The 20290-nt window shown below is 30.7% G+C and overlaps 1 protein-coding gene across 1 annotated transcript in view; it reads left to right on the top strand.

Moving 5' to 3' along the window:
- Positions 1-19700, top strand: part of LOC107453943 (Iroquois homeobox protein 5a) — a 96582-nt gene extending 76882 nt beyond the window's left edge. The window contains exons 6-8 of the mRNA XM_071182783.2: positions 8357-8578; positions 9372-9722; positions 17813-19700. Of these exons, the coding sequence (XP_071038884.1) occupies positions 8357-8578; positions 9372-9722; positions 17813-17943 (704 nt within the window). The 3' untranslated portion in view covers positions 17944-19700. The remainder of the gene's footprint in view (positions 1-8356; positions 8579-9371; positions 9723-17812) is intronic.
- The last annotated feature ends 590 nt before the right edge of the window (positions 19701-20290 follow it).

Genomic DNA, 20290 nt, shown 5'->3' with positions numbered 1-20290 from the left:
ATTACTATTTGAAATATTTTTGTTATCACTTTTGTCTTATAATATGTCCGATACCAATTATTTGACTGTAGATTTAACCCAGATGCAGTGAATTAAGACATAAATGACAGTAATGCGGAAGATTTAATTACATCACAAAAACAATGTGAATATTTATCGCCTGAAAGGAAAGGAATAAAATTGCAAATTAAGCGAGAAAAAAACTTTTTTTAATCTTTTGGCCCATTGGCAGCAACACATGTTAGAGTTAGTCCGCACTAATAAAAAATAATTACTATTTGAAATATTTTTGTTATCACTTTTGTCTTATAATGTGTCCGATACCAATTATTTGACTGTAAATTTAACCCAGATGCAGTGAATTAAGACATAAATGACAGTAATGCGGAAGATTTAATTAGAATACAAAAACAATGCGAATATTTATCGCCTAAAATGAAAGGAATAAAATTGCTCATTGGGCGAGAAAAAAGGTTTTTAAGCTTTTGACCCATCGGCAACAACACAGGTTAAAGTTAGTCCGCACTAATAAAAAATAATTACTATTTGAAATATTTTTGTTATCACTTTTGTCTTATAATATGTCCGATACCAATTATTTGACTGTAGATTTAACCCAGATGCAGTGAATTAAGACATAAATGACAGTAATGCGGAAGATTTAATTACATCACAAAAACAATGTGAATATTTATCGCCTGAAAGGAAAGGAATAAAATTGCAAATTAAGCGAGAAAAAAACTTTTTTTAATCTTTTGGCCCATTGGCAGCAACACATGTTAGAGTTAGTCCGCACTAATAAAAAATAATTACTATTTGAAATATTTTTGTTATCACTTTTGTCTTATAATGTGTCCGATACCAATTATTTGACTGTAAATTTAACCCAGATGCAGTGAATTAAGACATAAATGACAGTAATGCGGAAGATTTAATTAGAATACAAAAACAATGCGAATATTTATCGCCTAAAATGAAAGGAATAAAATTGCTCATTGGGCGAGAAAAAAGGTTTTTAAGCTTTTGACCCATCGGCAACAACACAGGTTAAAGTTAGTCCGCACTAATAAAAAATAATTACTATTTGAAATATTTTTGTTATCACTTTTGTCTTATAATGTGTCCGATACCAATTATTTGACTGTAAATTTAACCCAGATGCAGTGAATTAAGACATAAATGACAGTAATGCGGAAGATTTAATTAGAATACAAAAACAATGCGAATATTTATCGCCTAAAATGAAAGGAATAAAATTGCTCATTGGGCGAGAAAAAAGGTTTTTAAGCTTTTGACCCATCGGCAACAACACAGGTTAAAGTTAGTCCGCACAAATAAAAAATAATTACTATTTGAAATATTTTTGTTATCACTTTTGTCTTATAATGTGTCCGATACCAATTATTTGACTGTAGATTTAACCCAGATGCAGTGAATTAAGACATAAATGACAGTAATGCGGAAGATTTAATTAGAATACAAAAACAATGCGAATATTTATCGCCTAAAATGAAAGGAATAAAATTGCTCATTGGGCGAGAAAAAAGGTTTTTAAGCTTTTGATCCATCGGCAACAACACAGGTTAAAGTTAGTCCGCACTAATAAAAAATAATTACTATTTGAAATATTTTTTTATCACTTTTGTCTTATAATATGTCCGATACCAATTATTTGACTGTAGACTTAAAGCAGATACAATGAATTATGACATAAATGACAGTAATGGGGAAGATTTAATTAAAATACAAAAACAATGTGAATATTTATCGCCTAAAATGAAAGGAATAAAATTGCAAATTAAGCGAGAAAAAAACTTTTTTTAATCTTTTGGCCCATTGGCAGCAACACATGTTAGAGTTAGTCCGCACTAATAAAAAATAATTACTATTTGAAATATTTAACTTTTTGTTATAGCTTTTGTCTTATATTATGCCCTATAAGCAATTATTTGACTGTAGATTTAAAGCAGATGCAATGAATTAAGACATAAATGTCAATAATGCGGAAGATTTAATTAAAATACAAAAACAATGTGAATATTTATCGCCTGAAATGAAAGGATTAAAATTGCAAATTAAGTGAATAAAAAAGGTTTTTAAGCTATTGACGGCACACAGCTAAGGCAAGCAACACAGGTTAGAGTTAGTCCGCACTAATAAAAAATAATTAGTATTTGAAAAAGTCACTTTTTGTTATCACTTTTGCCCGATTATGTCCGATGCAAATTATTTGACTGTAGATTTAAAGCAGATGCAATGAATTAAAACATAAATGACAGTAATGTGGAAAATATAATTAAAATGCAAAAACAATGTTAATATTTATCGCCTCAAATGACAGGAATAAAATTGCAAATAAAGTAACAAAAAAAAACTTTTTTAAACTTTGATTAGTGATAATGACCGTTTCAATTTCTGATGGAGAAAGGGCAAAGGAAGGATTAAAATAATCTAAAACCATTTCATTAGACGAACGCCGAAAAACGCTTCCTAACGTTACGAGAACAGTTCTACTAGAATAATAAAATTGATTTTTGATGATTTTTAATCTTTATTTTCCCTATTACAGTAGCGCTAATTAATATTCAAAAATCTGGCATTTCTTGCATATTGAGCAACGTATTAGTAGTAAGAAATGATAGTCTTTCGTAATGAAGGCAAAGCTATGCATCTTCATTAAAAAAAAGACAATGTTGCATGTTAGTTAAAAATCACGTCATGAATAACACTATATCCTAAAATTAAATGCAAGAACGTCATTTTTTAATCATTGAAGAAATTAAGTTTGATAATAAATAAATGGATTAACAAAAGGAATTATTATTTATATGATTTTGAAAGTTGAAAATATGTCTGCAATGCTTTCGTTTAATCCTCTTTAGAAAAAATAATCCTAGAATAATTGAGTCCCAACAATTAAATAGAGCAGAACTTTTCTGTTTCATTTGTTCGTAGTTCCATTTGTTTCCTACGCGGAAATTCGAGACGAAAATCTTCCTTTTCTCAATCGAACTTTTTAAAGTATGTTTCGCTATCATTTTTTTTAATGAACTTCGAATGATTCCAATTTTTTGTTTCTGCATATAAAGCTATTTAAAAACTTGAATTCTTCGTCATAATTTTTTTTTTAAATTTTAGTTTTAACTAAATTGTTATTACTAAATTTTATTTTTAACTAAATTGTTATTACTAAATTTTATTTTTAACTAAATTGTTATTACTAAATTTTATTTTTAACTAAATTGCTATTACTAAATTTTATTTTTTAACTAAATTGCTATTACTAAATTTTATTTTTATCTAAATTGTTATTACTAAATTTTTTTTAAAACTAAATTGTTATTTCTAAATCTTATTTTTAACTAAATTGTTATTACTAAATTTTATTTTTAACTAAATTGTTATTACTAAATTTTATTTTTAACTAAACTGTTATTTCTAAATTTTATTTTTAACTAAATTGTTATTACTAAATTTTATTTTTAACTAAACTGTTTGTCACAAATGAAATAGTTTTTCTTTTTTTAAATTTAAATGCGCAAGTTTAAAAAGTTTTTAATATTGTATTCTATTTTCATTTATAAGACTATAGATATTTTTCAATTTCAGGCAATCATTAGTAATCTAGTTCGAGTACTTAAACTGCTTTACTTCACTAAATAACTAGTAAGGGACTCTACCCTGGTAGTTTATCTATTTGATTAGAAACTTATGAGCTTCGCATAGCACATTTTGATAGTAGAAAATATAGTGGTCTTACTATGTCGTAAGAAACGAAAAAGTTGTGCTCGTTTCATAACGTTAAAAATATTTCTTGCGTAATTTAAATTTATTTGCAAATTTTAACGTAAGCAGACGTAATGTAATGCAATGCAGACGTAATTTAAGTTTATTTGTCAATTTTAACGTAACGTAATGCAGACGTAATTTTAGTTTATTTGCAAATTTTAACATAAGCAGACGTAACGTTAAGTAATTCAGACGTAATTTAAGTTTATATGTATGATGAAGAATCCTTCAAATAATTTTTTTCAGAATTGTAGCGGTTGCTCTGTCGGAATAAAGTTCTTCTTGTGTTTTGAGATTCTTGATGTCAAGTTAAGCCTATCTTTAACCATAGCACTCCATGCTAATTCTGAAAATGATGCAAAATGTATACAGTTTTTTAAAAATGGTTTTGTGATTTAATTTGTTTATATTTAACCCTTTCGACCCGAATGGGACATATATGTCCAAAGATTAAACTTTATTCCCTAATGGATAAGCAGATCCCAATTTTGCAGAAACAAATAATTCGATGCATTTATACTATTTGTATTATTTACTCCCATGCAATATATATGTATGTATTTTTACAATATTCAAGGCGATCGGAAAATATTGTCCCAGGTGATTTTTTGGGAAAACGGGAAAAGTGGATAACTTTAAACTCATAGTATACTTATTTTAATATATCACCATTAAAATAAACTGCTTTTCATATTTAAATTTTAATGCTGCAAAAGTTGAATCGAAATAGTTAAAAAGCGATCTGAGCTACGTAAAAATATAGAATTATTCAGTTACTTTGATTATTTCCATCTAGGTGAAAAAATCTCATCAAATTGTCTGTCACAAAGTTTAATAACTTTTAAAATATGTTTTTGTTCTAAAGCCTAAATAATATTTTATATCACGAAGGTTAAGATAGTTTAAAATCATAGCTTTGCCTGAAGTGTTAAGGCGCTTAAACTGGTCTTGATGCTTCAAAAAACGCAATTAAAATCTCTGAACATTTGGATAGTGTCAACCATGTGGCATAAAAAGACCTTTCTGATGGTTGCTTTTAAATAGGCACTTTTGTTTGGCTACATTGGATCTGCATCGCAAAGTGATTTGTTGTGTTGCGTTTTGTTAAGACTAGCAGATTTATTTATTCAAAAAGCATGTATCTACTCCGTTAAAAGTGCGGGAGAAAGTTCTCGAAAGGCTACTTTTTCCCAACACTTGATCCAGGATTTCTTTTCGATTGGGCTCAAAACGATAAGGCCATGGAGTGATAGTCGCAAACCCTAAATTCAACAACGTTTATAAAATAAAAATATTTTATCTGTCGAGCCAATGGAATCAGTCAAATGGGGAATTGAACTGAACTGAAAAAGAAAATCTAACAGTATTGACTTCAGAAACTTTAAAATACCTTAGAAAGAAAAAAAAAAATTCTGAAGCCATCGATTGGTGGATAATCCGTGTGCGTTCGAAGACTATTTTAATGGCATTCGTGACTTGAAAAAGAGGATGTTGAAATTTCATTGGACAAGAGAAGTGGTCCGTTTTATATAAAAAGGGACCAACAAATATCCTCTGTGTCGTGAGAGGACAAATAAAAAGAGGTTCGCGTGCAAAATATGATAATGTCATTCATTTTTACAATGTAATAGCTCAACCGGCATTAACATTTTTCTTTCCTTTCCAGTCCTTAATAGACATCCGCATCTCGCGTGACCGGTCCTGGTCATGCATGACCGATGTCCACCAATGGGAGTTGTGCCTCGCTGTCACACTCCACTAATAATGGCCATAATGGACAATAATAATGATGGCCGAAGAGGGCTCCTCTTCCAAACAGAATAATTATCTTTATGTTTGCCGATGCGGAGAGGCCAATTACAGAATTTCCGTCACAATCACGCGAGTTCGGACGAATAAAGTTTGAGCACACAATTGGATTCGTCATTTAGTATGCAAACGAGAACATGGCCTCTCTCTCTCCCTCTCCACCCCCACTCCCATCCCCCCTAAAAAAAAGAGCCGACATAATACAATTCGAATTAAATATCCACATTGTTAAAATTTATCTGAGAGTCTGCAGTGGGTTTGGTTTCCCGAAAGGCTTTCTGGTGGGATTTTTATGCATAAAAGATCCCAGGGTCGGGATTTTGGATTGACGCGTCAAAAACCTGTCGAAAAATATCATAAATTGTCAAAATCTGATAAAAACCTGGGGAATTTCTTTTTTTTTTTTTGTCATTGGAGAGAGTATTTTATTAGATGTTAAATCCCGCACAATGCAGGCTGCATTAATGAATACAATAATCTATATTATATAAAACACTAATACGTACGTACGTATGTATGCATCAATAAAACCGATGATATTTCTTTTCTCGCGCTGGCAACAGTTTTCATTTTTAATTGATTGGATTCGGCGCGCAAGAGCACGTAGTGAGCAACCAGATAACAATAACCAGAGTGAGCATTATCAGGTTGTTCAATTCAGATTCATGCACTAAAAACATGACAATATTTAGTTTAAACTCAATTAGGAATTAATTAATTAATTGAAGTGAGAATGCTTTAAAAGGCCGCTGTTGAATTGATATTTTTCTACTGGGAGCTACCTAAACGTTTAAAAAATGTTTAAGTGTTTGTATTGAATGCATTGAATTTTTTTATATTTCGCGTTTATTTATGCATTGAATTTTCACGCTTTAAAATGCAGAATATTAGTGAAGCAATATTTAAAATTTTATTTTGCTAATATGTTTCTTATTTAGCTAATGTTTTGATTTTTTCACCATGTACAATCTAAATAGCTAATATACTTTTTTAAAAGCCAATAAGAACATTGGTAGAATTCTTCTACATAAGTACAATACTATGTCTTTGATGATAAAATACTATGTCTTTGATGATAATATATTATGTCATTGTGCTAGAACATTGTGTTCATTGGCGAGCGAGCCCAGCGAGCCATGGTTCACGGCGTGAACCACATAGGATTGCGTAGAAATTCTCGGGGGTTGGCGAGCGTTAGCGAGCAGGGGGCGGAGCCTCCTAGTTATATATAAAGATGTAGCCGAAATTATTGAAACTATTAATTTCTAAAAACATGTTACTCTTAATACTTTAAGATCAATATGATTTGCTGTGTAATAACTATTAAGTTTATATTATAAGTAGTAACTATGAATTGCAAATTATTGCCAATCTAAATATTGATTTTAATTTTTTTTTATGCCACAATGCAGATATTTTTTAGATTAAGTAAACCGTCAGAATCCCTGAAAGTGCTTATTTTTTTCGAAATGTCAAAAACCCTTAAAATGGTTAACGGAAGAATTATTGGTGTCCCTGAAATTATTGCGGAAGAATTATTGGTATCAGAGAAAATTTTCGGTTTAAAAAATTTCCAACAAAATTTTTTTAATGCTCAAAAATGTGTTGCTTTGTAATATTTTTCCCTGCTAAATTTTTTTATGACAATTTGTTTATTTATTAATTTGAATTCTCTAAGTTTAAGTAGGACCTTAAATTTAAAAGAAAAAAAAAAGCGCTACAATTTTTGTGAAATTTTGATCTAAAACAAATTTGTTTTGACGGAATGTTAGGACCTAAGAATTTTCATATGTACATGAATATTTTCAATAAATTATGACTATTTATATTCCCGGATAAGTAAGGTAACTATAATTTATAACAAATATAAGTGCTTATTTAAATGAGTCAAGCAATCTATTCAAGAGTTTAATTAAGTTACTACTAATATTTAGTACATTTTTATAAAATAAATTTCCTAATTACATGTCATTTTATTGTACTGTTAATACGTCTATATAGTTATTTATTTTATATAATAGTTTTTATACGTTTTCATTCTAGTCCATGCAGCTCAGCATCAAATGAAAGAATATTCGAATTTCGGTCATATTCATACAAAACTGAAAAATGAACTTGGAGTAGAGAAGGTTTCAAAACTATTTTATTTTTTATAATCGCTTGCTTCGGAAAAAGAAGGTGCTAAAATGAAAGTAAATGAAAATTAATTTTACACATTATGAATAAGATGATTAATTAGTATTTTTTCAATAATTAAATAAATTAACGGATTAGATAAATTGCATTTCCAAAACAGAAAAAGAGTTTAATGTCAAAATAATAATTAATTACAATTATAATTAATAAAAACAATTGATTGATTCTTTGTAATTTTATATGAATGTTTATTCATAAATACTTCATATTTATAGTAGCTGATAATTATCCTTACACCAAAATTTCTTTGACAATTCTCAAAAACTATGTCAAAAATTATTTTTGACATGATGGTTAAAACTAGATAAAGCTAGTAAAAAATCTGCTAATCCTCCTGGTGACTTTAAAAGATCTTAATAAAATCCATTGTCAAAATGTCTAACATTTATCCAAATATGCCTCATTTAAAAATAAATATTGGGTAGCTACTTGGCATGCTTCCCCCATTCTCTAAATCGATCTCTGGGACATGCTTAATTTTTGATCAGATGAATTTCAGTAGAAATGGCTGGGAGGGTTGTATTTATGAATGAAATATCGGATCTTATTGCTTATTTTGCAGAAATAGGAGGACCCGATGAAACGTACCGATCTTCGATCAGCGACCGTCACCACTACGAAGATGCTTCTGTTGATGCGCTACATGCCACACTGGAGGCTTCGTCCAGTGGCTTCACTCCGTCCTCTCAGAGCTCCTCACCGGACATTGGTCCCATGGAGACATACATGGCCTCTCACCACAGGTCATCCAAGGATTCCACAACAGTCTCTTCATGCTTCTCAGGTAATACCAACCTTCCGCAAATCGTCTATAGTTTGTCTACGGCAACAACTCCCCCCGCCACAAAAACCTGAGGTTGTCTGCTGCTATAGAAACAGCGCATTTCAGAGAGGATAGCTTCTCTTCACTCTAGGGCTAAGACTTAAAGCTAGGGCTAAGATATGCAATGTTCCGAGATCTAGAATATCCCTTAAGCAATTTCCCTCAGGCTAACCGTGGGAGGTTTTCATGGTATCGTGGCTCTCTCCATGTAACGCAAACGCTGGTTACTTCCACCAAAAAGTCTTCCACGGAGGCTAGTTTGTCCCAATACTAGATCCAGGAGTTTTCTTGTCTTCCGGATTGGGTTCAAAATTACAAGGCTAAGGAGTTGAACATTAGTAGTCGTAAACCCAAAAAATTGGATCGGCTGTTCAACGACGGTTTATAAAATTAGATTAAATGAAATTGTTAAATAGTTAAAGCGTATTTTAAAATTGGTATTCCCCAAATTGAAGTACTTGTTATGCGAGCATAAGGTCTGTGGGTGTATTGCGATATTTCGATTCGATATTAGTCAATCGTGCTTGCGATATTTCGATTCGATATTAATTGAAAAAGTAGTGCACAATGTTAGTATTCCAGCACGAAGCTCTGCAGAGGATCAAAATTGTGATGACATGTCTTCGGATCATCCTCAGGGATGTTTCCCAGACCATCGCCAATAGCCCACTGAGCAGCTCTAGTGAATTACCTGCCTACCTGCCGTTCTATTATGGTGCATGGGACTCCATTAATCCGTCTCGTTTTCTCTTAGGCGATCATCTCTACAAACCGAAGATCTGGTCTCTGGCAGACACAGCTACAAACAAAGTTCTAGAGATGCCTTACGCGAATGATCTCTCTTCTAACGGATGGTCGCCAACAAAAACTCCATACCAAAGTTGTGCCGCCATTCCTTTCCAGAGGTTCGGTAGCTGCAATCTCCATGGATTCAATCCTATCACTCTCCAGACAGACACTCCGCCACAAACCCCGCCCAACATGAAAATGGTGTCCGGACACCAGGCAGTGCCTTCATCAGCCTCATACATTGAACCACACGGCGGTGGTGCCTACCTAAACCTCTGTCCCTCCCAAGACACCATCACGGATGGACAAATTAGAGGTATCGTCTGAGTTTATTACTCTTTGCGTAAATAAGTAGTAATATATATTCATAAGTGTAAGTACTTTCATGATTCAGTTAATAAAATGCAAATAATCATAACATCTGTTATAAAGTTGCTTACTATTAAGCAACCGTCTTAAACACTAAACATACCAACACTTAATCTATATCTATTTCTACCATAGCCGGTCAAATACCCGGACTTGATGTTTCTTCATTGAATGTATGAAACATGGATGTTAGGAAGGAAATAAACTAAAAACACGTCATTATAATTAAACAAAATTGTATATTGCCGATTTTTATGAATTATAAACACAAAGAATAAGAATTTTTAATTCATTGCTCAACGTGTTTTCTACATTTACAGAGTGTTTCCATTGTACATTTTCCGCAAACTTATTTCTTTTAATTATTATTATTTCTATTATTCTCATAATTATTTTTATAATTAATATTATTTCCTCTAAAAACTTGTGCTGCCTCGATTGTTTCGACATTTTTCTGGTAAAAAACTAACAGTTAGTTAGAAATGAAGTAAAGCTGTCAAAATAAAATATAAACTCTTTACCGAAACATTTACTTTTTGTCACTTTGTCTTATAAAAAAAATGCAAATCTAAAATTTTAGGTACTTTCTTGAAATTTGAATTCGCAGTTATTCTGATTGAAGCTAAGCAAGAAAAGAACTAAGCAACAGTCTCTGCAGAAATGTGCAACTCATCGAATGCAATACGTTGAACACGCATTGCATCGTCATTTCTGATCCGATAACCATATAAAGCAATAAATTGTTCTCCCGGTCAAATGACCGGTTGTGGTAGAAATAGGTATACGACAAGTATTATTCGAAACGAACAAAATACGAAAAAATAATAATCGAATATTAACTGTATATAATTGTTAGAAAAAGTCATGAAGTCAAATGCACAAAAAACGGTAAGATGATAAGCGCATTTTCAATGCAAAAGTTCTTAAACGGTCATTTGATCGTTTATGATATGTTTAGTATTAATAGTTCAATAACGGTATTCAGTTAAAAAAAATGAATCAATAAATTAAAAAATAAAACACGAATAAACGAATCTTAGTTTAGTACCTTGAAAACAAATGGTATGCCTAATATTTTGAACAAAATCCCTCTCAGTTTGCCAATTTGTTCAGGATGATGGCTTATAATACTTCTCTTCATAGCAGAATTTTAAGTACTATCAAACTGATTAAAAACAACACGTTCATTAACAATGGAACATATACATTGGAATTTTTTCCTCATTTCTGTGAACTTCCTTCCTGGTTTAGAGACTACAAGGCAAAAAAGAGAAGGAAATATATTCGAAATTGTTTGGAAGAGGTTTTATGATAGCTTTGGAATAAGTTTAGTTCTCGTGGTGTCTTTACTAAGTTTAATTTCTGTCACTAATTGTTAATGTTCGAAATTTATACAGCGCCGTTTTGGAATTTTATTTTGAAAACCTAGTTTGAAAAACAGGAGAGGAAATGAATAGAATACATTATTTTGTGTCATCAATGACTATTATGATGAGTGAGCGATTTTTGCCAAAAAATGTGACCGATAAACATGAAGATAGCTTTGGAATAAGTTTAGTTCTCGTGGTGTCGTTACTAAGTTTAATTTCGGTCACTAACTATTAATGTTTGAAATTTATACAGAGCCGATTTGGAATTTTATTTTGAAAACCTAGTTTGAAAAACAGGAGAGGAAATGAATAGAATACATTATTTTGTGTCATCAATGACTATTATGATGAGTGAGCGATTTTTGCCAAAAAATGTGACCGATAAACATGAAGATAGCTTTGGAATAAGTTTAGTTCTCGTGGTGTCGTTACTAAGTTTAATTTCGGTCACTAACTATTAATGTTTGAAATTTATACAGAGCCGATTTGGAATTTTATTTTGAAAACCTAGTTTGAAAAACAGGAGAGGAAATGAATAGAATGCATTATTTTGTGTCATCAATGACTATTATGATGAGTGAGCGATTTTTGCCAAAAAATGTGACCGATGAACATGAAGATAGCTTTGGAATAAGTTTAGTTCTCGTGTTGCCGTTACTAAGTTTAATTTCAGTCACTAATTATTAATGTTTAAAATTTATACAGGGCCGTTTTGAAATGATATTTTGAAAACCTAGTTTGAAAAACAGGAGAGGAAATGAATAGAATGCATTTTTCTTTTCGTGTCATCAATGACTATTATGAAGAGTGGGCGATTTTTGCAAAAACATTTGACCGATAAACATGAAGATAGCTTTGGAATAAGTTTAGTTCTCGTGGTGTCGTTACTAAGTTTAATTTCAGTCACTAATTATTAATGTTCAAAATTTATACAGCGCCGATTTGGAATTTTATTTTGAAAACCTAGTTTGAAAAACAGGAGAGGAAATGAATAGAATACATTATTTTGTGTCATCAATGACTATTATGATGAGTGAGCGATTTTTGCAAAAACATTTGACCGATAAACATGAAGATAGCTTTGGAATAAGTTTAGTTCTCGTGGTGTCGTTACTAAGTTTAATTTCGGTCACTAACTATTAATGTTTGAAATTTATACAGAGCCGATTTGGAATTTTATTTTGAAAACCTAGTTTGAAAAACAGGAGAGGAAATGAATAGAATACATTATTTTGTGTCATCAATGACTATTATGATGAGTGAGCGATTTTTGCCAAAAAATGTGACCGATAAACATGAAGATAGCTTTGGAATAAGTTTAGTTCTCGTGGTGTCGTTACTAAGTTTAATTTCGGTCACTAACTATTAATGTTTGAAATTTATACAGAGCCGATTTGGAATTTTATTTTGAAAACCTAGTTTGAAAAACAGGAGAGGAAATGAATAGAATACATTATTTTGTGTCATCAATGACTATTATGATGAGTGAGCGATTTTTGCCAAAAAATGTGACCGATGAACATGAAGATAGCTTTGGAATAAGTTTAGTTCTCGTGTTGCCGTTACTAAGTTTAATTTCAGTCACTAATTATTAATGTTTAAAATTTATACAGGGCCGTTTTGAAATGATATTTTGAAAACCTAGTTTGAAAAACAGGAGAGGAAATGAATAGAATGCATTTTTCTTTTCGTGTCATCAATGACTATTATGAAGAGTGGGCGATTTTTGCAAAAACATTTGACCGATAAACATGAAGATAGCTTTGGAATAAGTTTAGTTCTCGTGGTGTCGTTACTAAGTTTAATTTCAGTCACTAATTATTAATGTTCAAAATTTATACAGCGCCGATTTGGAATTTTATTTTGAAAACCTAGTTTGAAAAACAGGAGAGGAAATGAATAGAATACATTATTTTGTGTCATCAATGACTATTATGATGAGTGAGCGATTTTTGCCAAAAAATGTGACCGATAAACATGAAGATAGCTTTGGAATAAGTTTAGTTCTCGTGGTGTCGTTACTAAGTTTAATTTCGGTCACTAACTATTAATGTTTGAAATTTATACAGAGCCGATTTGGAATTTTATTTTGAAAACCTAGTTTGAAAAACAGGAGAGGAAATGAATAGAATACATTATTTTGTGTCATCAATGACTATTATGATGTGTGAGCGATTTTTGCCAAAAAATGTGACCGATAAACATGAAGATAGCTTTGGAATAAGTTTAGTTCTCGTGGTGTCGTTACTAAGTTTAATTTCAGTCACTAATTGTTAATGTTCGAAATTTATACAGGGCCGTTTTGAAATGATATTTTGAAAACCTAGTTTGAAAAACAGGAGAGGAAATGAATAGAATGCATTTTTCTTTTCGTGTCATCAATGACTATTATGAAGAGTGGGCGATTTTTGCAAAAACATTTGACCGATAAACATGAAGATAGCTTTGGAATAAGTTTAGTTCTCGTGGTGTCGTTACTAAGTTTAATTTCAGTCACTAATTATTAATGTTCAAAATTTATACAGCGCCGATTTGGAATTTTATTTTGAAAACCTAGTTTGAAAAACAGGAGAGGAAATGAATAGAATACATTATTTTGTGTCATCAATGACTATTATGATGAGTGAGCGATTTTTGCCAAAAAATGTGACCGATAAACATGAAGATAGCTTTGGAATAAGTTTAGTTCTCGTGGTGTCGTTACTAAGTTTAATTTCGGTCACTAACTATTAATGTTTGAAATTTATACAGAGCCGATTTGGAATTTTATTTTGAAAACCTAGTTTGAAAAACAGGAGAGGAAATGAATAGAATACATTATTTTGTGTCATCAATGACTATTATGATGAGTGAGCGATTTTTGCCAAAAAATGTGACCGATAAACATGAAGATAGCTTTGGAATAAGTTTAGTTCTCGTGGTGTCGTTACTAAGTTTAATTTCAGTCACTAATTATTAATGTTTAAAATTTATACAGGGCCGTTTTGAAATGATATTTTGAAAACCTAGTTTGAAAAACAGGAGAGGAAATGAATAGAATGCATTTTTCTTTTCGTGTCATCAATGACTATTATGAAGAGTGGGCGATTTTTGCAAAAACATTTGACCGATAAACATGAAGATAGCTTTGGAATAAGTTTAGTTCTCGTGGTGTCGTTACTAAGTTTAATTTCAGTCACTAATTATTAATGTTCAAAATTTATACAGCGCCGATTTGGAATTTTATTTTGAAAACCTAGTTTGAAAAACAGGAGAGGAAATGAATAGAATACATTATTTTGTGTCATCAATGACTATTATGATGAGTGAGCGATTTTTGCCAAAAAATGTGACCGATAAACATGAAGATAGCTTTGGAATAAGTTTAGTTCTCGTGGTGTCGTTACTAAGTTTAATTTCGGTCACTAACTATTAATGTTTGAAATTTATACAGAGCCGATTTGGAATTTTATTTTGAAAACCTAGTTTGAAAAACAGGAGAGGAAATGAATAGAATACATTATTTTGTGTCATCAATGACTATTATGATGAGTGAGCGATTTTTGCCAAAAAATGTGACCGATAAACATGAAGATAGCTTTGGAATAAGTTTAGTTCTCGTGGTGTCGTTACTAAGTTTAATTTCAGTCACTAATTGTTAATGTTCGAAATTTATTCCACGCCGTTTTGGAATTTTATTTTGAAAACCTAGTTTGAAAAACAGGAGAGGAAATGAATAGAATACATTATTTTGTGTCATCAATGACTATTATGATGAGTGAGCGATTTTTGCCAAAAAATGTGACCGATAAACATGAAGATAGCTTTGGAATAAGTTTAGTTCTCGTGGTGTCGTTACTAAGTTTAATTTCGGTCACTAACTATTAATGTTTGAAATTTATACAGAGCCGATTTGGAATTTTATTTTGAAAACCTAGTTTGAAAAACAGGAGAGGAAATGAATAGAATACATTATTTTGTGTCATCAATGACTATTATGATGAGTGAGCGATTTTTGCCAAAAAATGTGACCGATGAACATGAAGATAGCTTTGGAATAAGTTTAGTTCTCGTGTTGCCGTTACTAAGTTTAATTTCAGTCACTAATTATTAATGTTTAAAATTTATACAGGGCCGTTTTGAAATGATATTTTGAAAACCTAGTTTGAAAAACAGGAGAGGAAATGAATAGAATGCATTTTTCTTTTCGTGTCATCAATGACTATTATGAAGAGTGGGCGATTTTTGCAAAAACATTTGACCGATAAACATGAAGATAGCTTTGGAATAAGTTTAGTTCTCGTGGTGTCGTTACTAAGTTTAATTTCAGTCACTAATTGTTAATGTTCGAAATTTATACAGCGCCGTTTTGGAATTTTATTTTGAAAACCTAGTTTGAAAAACAGGAGAGGAAATGAATAGAATACATTATTTTGTGTCATCAATGACTATTATGATGAGTGAGCGATTTTTGCCAAAAAATGTGACCGATAAACATGAAGATAGCTTTGGAATAAGTTTAGTTCTCGTGGTGTCGTTACTAAGTTTAATTTCGGTCACTAACTATTAATGTTTGAAATTTATACAGAGCCGATTTGGAATTTTATTTTGAAAACCTAGTTTGAAAAACAGGAGAGGAAATGAATAGAATACATTATTTTGTGTCATCAATGACTATTATGATGAGTGAGCGATTTTTGCCAAAAAATGTGACCGATAAACATGAAGATAGCTTTGGAATAAGTTTAGTTCTCGTGGTGTCGTTACTAAGTTTAATTTCGGTCACTAACTATTAATGTTTGAAATTTATACAGAGCCGATTTGGAATTTTATTTTGAAAACCTAGTTTGAAAAACAGGAGAGGAAATGAATAGAATGCATTATTTTGTGTCATCAATGACTATTATGATGAGTGAGCGATTTTTGCCAAAAAATGTGACCGATGAACATGAAGATAGCTTTGGAATAAGTTTAGTTCTCGTGTTGCCGTTACTAAGTTTAATTTCAGTCACTAATTATTAATGTTTAAAATTTATACAGGGCCGTTTTGAAATGATATTTTGAAAACCTAGTTTGAAAAACAGGAGAGGAAATGAATAGAATGCATTTTTCTTTTCGTGTCATCAATGACTATTATGAAGAGTGGGCGATTTTTGCAAAAACATTTGACCGATAAACATGAAGATAGCTTTGGAATAAGTTTAGTTCTCGTGGTGTCGTTACTAAGTTTAATTTCAGTCACTAATTATTAATGTTCAAAATTTATACAGCGCCGATTTGGAATTTTATTTTGAAAACCTAGTTTGAAAAACAGGAGAGGAAATGAATAGAATACATTATTTTGTGTCATCAATGACTATTATGATGAGTGAGCGATTTTTGCAAAAACATTTGACCGATAAACATGAAGATAGCTTTGGAATAAGTTTAGTTCTCGTGGTGTCGTTACTAAGTTTAATTTCGGTCACTAACTATTAATGTTTGAAATTTATACAGAGCCGATTTGGAATTTTATTTTGAAAACCTAGTTTGAAAAACAGGAGAGGAAATGAATAGAATACATTATTTTGTGTCATCAATGACTATTATGATGAGTGAGCGATTTTTGCCAAAAAATGTGACCGATGAACATGAAGATAGCTTTGGAATAAGTTTAGTTCTCGTGTTGCCGTTACTAAGTTTAATTTCAGTCACTAATTATTAATGTTTAAAATTTATACAGGGCCGTTTTGAAATGATATTTTGAAAACCTAGTTTGAAAAACAGGAGAGGAAATGAATAGAATGCATTTTTCTTTTCGTGTCATCAATGACTATTATGAAGAGTGGGCGATTTTTGCAAAAACATTTGACCGATAAACATGAAGATAGCTTTGGAATAAGTTTAGTTCTCGTGGTGTCGTTACTAAGTTTAATTTCAGTCACTAATTATTAATGTTCAAAATTTATACAGCGCCGATTTGGAATTTTATTTTGAAAACCTAGTTTGAAAAACAGGAGAGGAAATGAATAGAATACATTTTTTTGTGTCATCAATGACTATTATGATGAGTGAGCGATTTTTGTCAAAAAAATGTAACTGATATCACGATGTCATGAGATTAGAACAGAATTTATAGCGATAGGAAATTTCTCAGAAACAGAAACTTTTGTTATATTTATGTAATACCATTTCAAAATTTTGCTTCAAGCGATAAAAAATGAAGCAAATGCTCTCGTTTTACGAAAAGAAAAATGGTTTTAATGCTTAAAAAGATTTGATTGTAAAAAACGTTAAAAAAATAAATAAATAGAAATTAGAAAGTTATATTTAACTAGTTTACCAAAAGTTTTGTTCAATTTGTATGTCTATATGTTTTGTTTCATATATACCTTGTGGCAGGATTTTATATATATATATATATATATATATATATATATATATATATATATATATATATATATATATATATATATAGAGAGAGAGAGAGAGAGAGAGAGAGAGAGAGAGAGAAAAATAGAAATAAATTAGGCTAGAGCAAAAATTCGAAAGAAATTAAATGCTTTTCTTAACAAAAGAAATAAATGAAGGAAAAAAATCGTTTTCCCGTATTTTTTGAGAATATCTTGCTCAGCAGACTGTATTGAGTGCAGATGAAAAGGTTGAGTGAAATCAATAATTGTGTCTTGAACATATTTCTTTTTTGTAGATGAAAAAATGGAGACTTTTGCTGGTAATCACCCATCCGTACTATCTGGCAGCACATCGTCCAATCAGAATCCTCCATCAGACTGCATACCTGAAGACTACGAGGAACCACCCCGATATGCCGTTCGATAGAAAACGTTCGAAAACCCAGCCGGAAGAACTATTTATTATCCGCCTGCACCACCGGTGATTATATACACTTCTAAAGCCATCAAAGTACTTTTTATGGCCAACGAAGATCGATACATTGGATACTTGCAATACTCGTCAAAAGTACTATATAATATAGCAATCAATACTGTTTTAAAATATGGATCGAACTGCATCGAAGACGATAAATCACTTTTCGAGTGTGTGGCACCCCCATGAAGCATTTTATAACCACAAATGCTTTTGCAGACACATTGCACAACTTTTACTTCATCTGACTTCGACGAACTGTCTGCACTTTTACTAGAGTCCTTATGAGTTATGTCTGTAATCTGGAAGTCTTTTTATATTTCTATTTAATTTTTAATCTTCGGGTATTACCCTAATTTACCCTGGTAAATTCTGGTTACCCAGGAAATCATGGTAAATAAAATATTTTTAAAGGATTTCACGATTGAATAGACGGGGAAATCACGGCAACTCTGTTGTTACTTTATTTTTTTAAATTTTTTTTCTTCTTCTAATGGGGATTTTTTTTTTTTTTTTTTTTTGAATTTTATTGTTGCAGAAGCATAAAATATCCGTTCTTGTTTTGTTTATGTTTTTTTCCCCTATTTGTCCTATGTAAAAGCGTAACAAGTTCATTAAAAAAAAATTCTGAAGAATAACAAAAATGCCTCATATACATATAGGTTCGTATAACTCCATATAGTCAATCGAAATATCGAAGCTAAACTTTGTAATTCATTTTGCCTATTTTTGTTTTTAAACTTTGCAAGGCTTTATTTAGGCTGAGCTTACAGGGACTCACACCAGACTGTGGTAACTTCATCAAGAACATAGTATCTTCTGCGACATTTTTTTTAATAAATTTTTTAAATTTGCTTTTTAAATTTTTTTTTTTTTTTTTTGCAACATGAAGTGCATATTGCATATTAAGAAAGCATGCAATATGCGTTTAAGTAAAGTATACATTTGTTGCAAGACGGATCAATTCATACTTTTGATAAATTCTTTATTTCTTGTGCACATCTTGAATATGCAGACACAATTAATTACTCTCCTCATAATGAGCGAAATCTATAAAATCTAATCTATAGGAGAATCTATAGACTCTAAGCGGCGGTCAACAAATATCACCCCCTGTGTTTTGTATCTTCTGTCTTATTCTCTAGCATACAAGAGAACATGACAAGCTACAAAAGAAAACAATTATACATATTTGCATATATTTTCCGTATTTTGCATTTCTTAATAATTCTTCTGAACAAATCAATATTTTTCTTCGCACAACTTGCATCAATCATTTTCATTTATTAAATAAACATTCTTATAAAATAAACTAATTTCTCTTATAAGTTTTAATTTCACTTCTTCTTTTATAAGTTTTAATTTGGACACATGTCGAATTTTTGTAGGCTTAATTTAAATGTTTTATTAGATTTTTAAAATCGAATTCCAGATATTTTAAGTTTTAAATGTAGAAAAACAAAACAATCAAATTCCATTTCGTTTTCTCAAGCATACTTGATTTAAAGCTTTAATTTCAATTTTTGAGATTAAGAACGACAAACATTATAATTCACTTTAAAAAATTAAATTCATTCAAATTAGTAATAGGATTGTTTTCTTACTTCATCTATCATGTTTCAAACAAACCAAAGTTTATAATAAGTAAGCCCAATAGTTTTCAACAATTCAGTTGTTGTTCGTAATTTCTCTAAAAAAAAAAAAAAAAATTATTTTATCGAAATTTCTGTTTATTTTAATCGAATTCCTTTAATTAAATTATTTTATTTAATTAAAAATTAAATAAATTAATTAATCGAATTAAATTAATTTATTTAATTTAATTCGAGAGAATACTTATTAATCTTTTATTTTGATTGTCATTGAATGAAAAATATTGCCTCATTCTGAATGATCAGAAACGCGATTTGAAGATGTGCACACGGTTTTATGTATACTTGTTTTTGTATTAAGGAACAGGAATTTCCAAATTGTTGAAATGTAAACACAGAATGGAGTCAAGTCATGAATTTTAACAACAGTAGGATTTGGGTTACAATAGCAAGGAAGACAAAAACTAGTGAACTTATAAAAGCTAAACTGACTTTTGTGCAAGTGCAAAGTCAGTTTTCCAAAACAAGCGTTTTCTGTTAAAAGTAAATTTACCCTATTGGGATAAGTTTTTTCTGTGTAAGTAAATATGTATGCGTACCAGACATGGCTAGAGGGTATAAAATTTATTTATTATATATTAGACAGAGAACGGTTATCAAAATGAACACGAAATCGTTGTGCTCCTCAATAAAAGCTAGGGAAAATC

This window comes from Parasteatoda tepidariorum, chromosome 4, assembly GCF_982258835.1.
Source record: "Parasteatoda tepidariorum strain Cologne lab strain chromosome 4, Ptep-v5.0, whole genome shotgun sequence".
NCBI classification, from domain to species: domain Eukaryota; kingdom Metazoa; phylum Arthropoda; class Arachnida; order Araneae; family Theridiidae; genus Parasteatoda; species Parasteatoda tepidariorum.
Note: the sequence above shows the minus strand (reverse complement) of the source record. Positions and strands in the feature narration are given on the sequence as shown.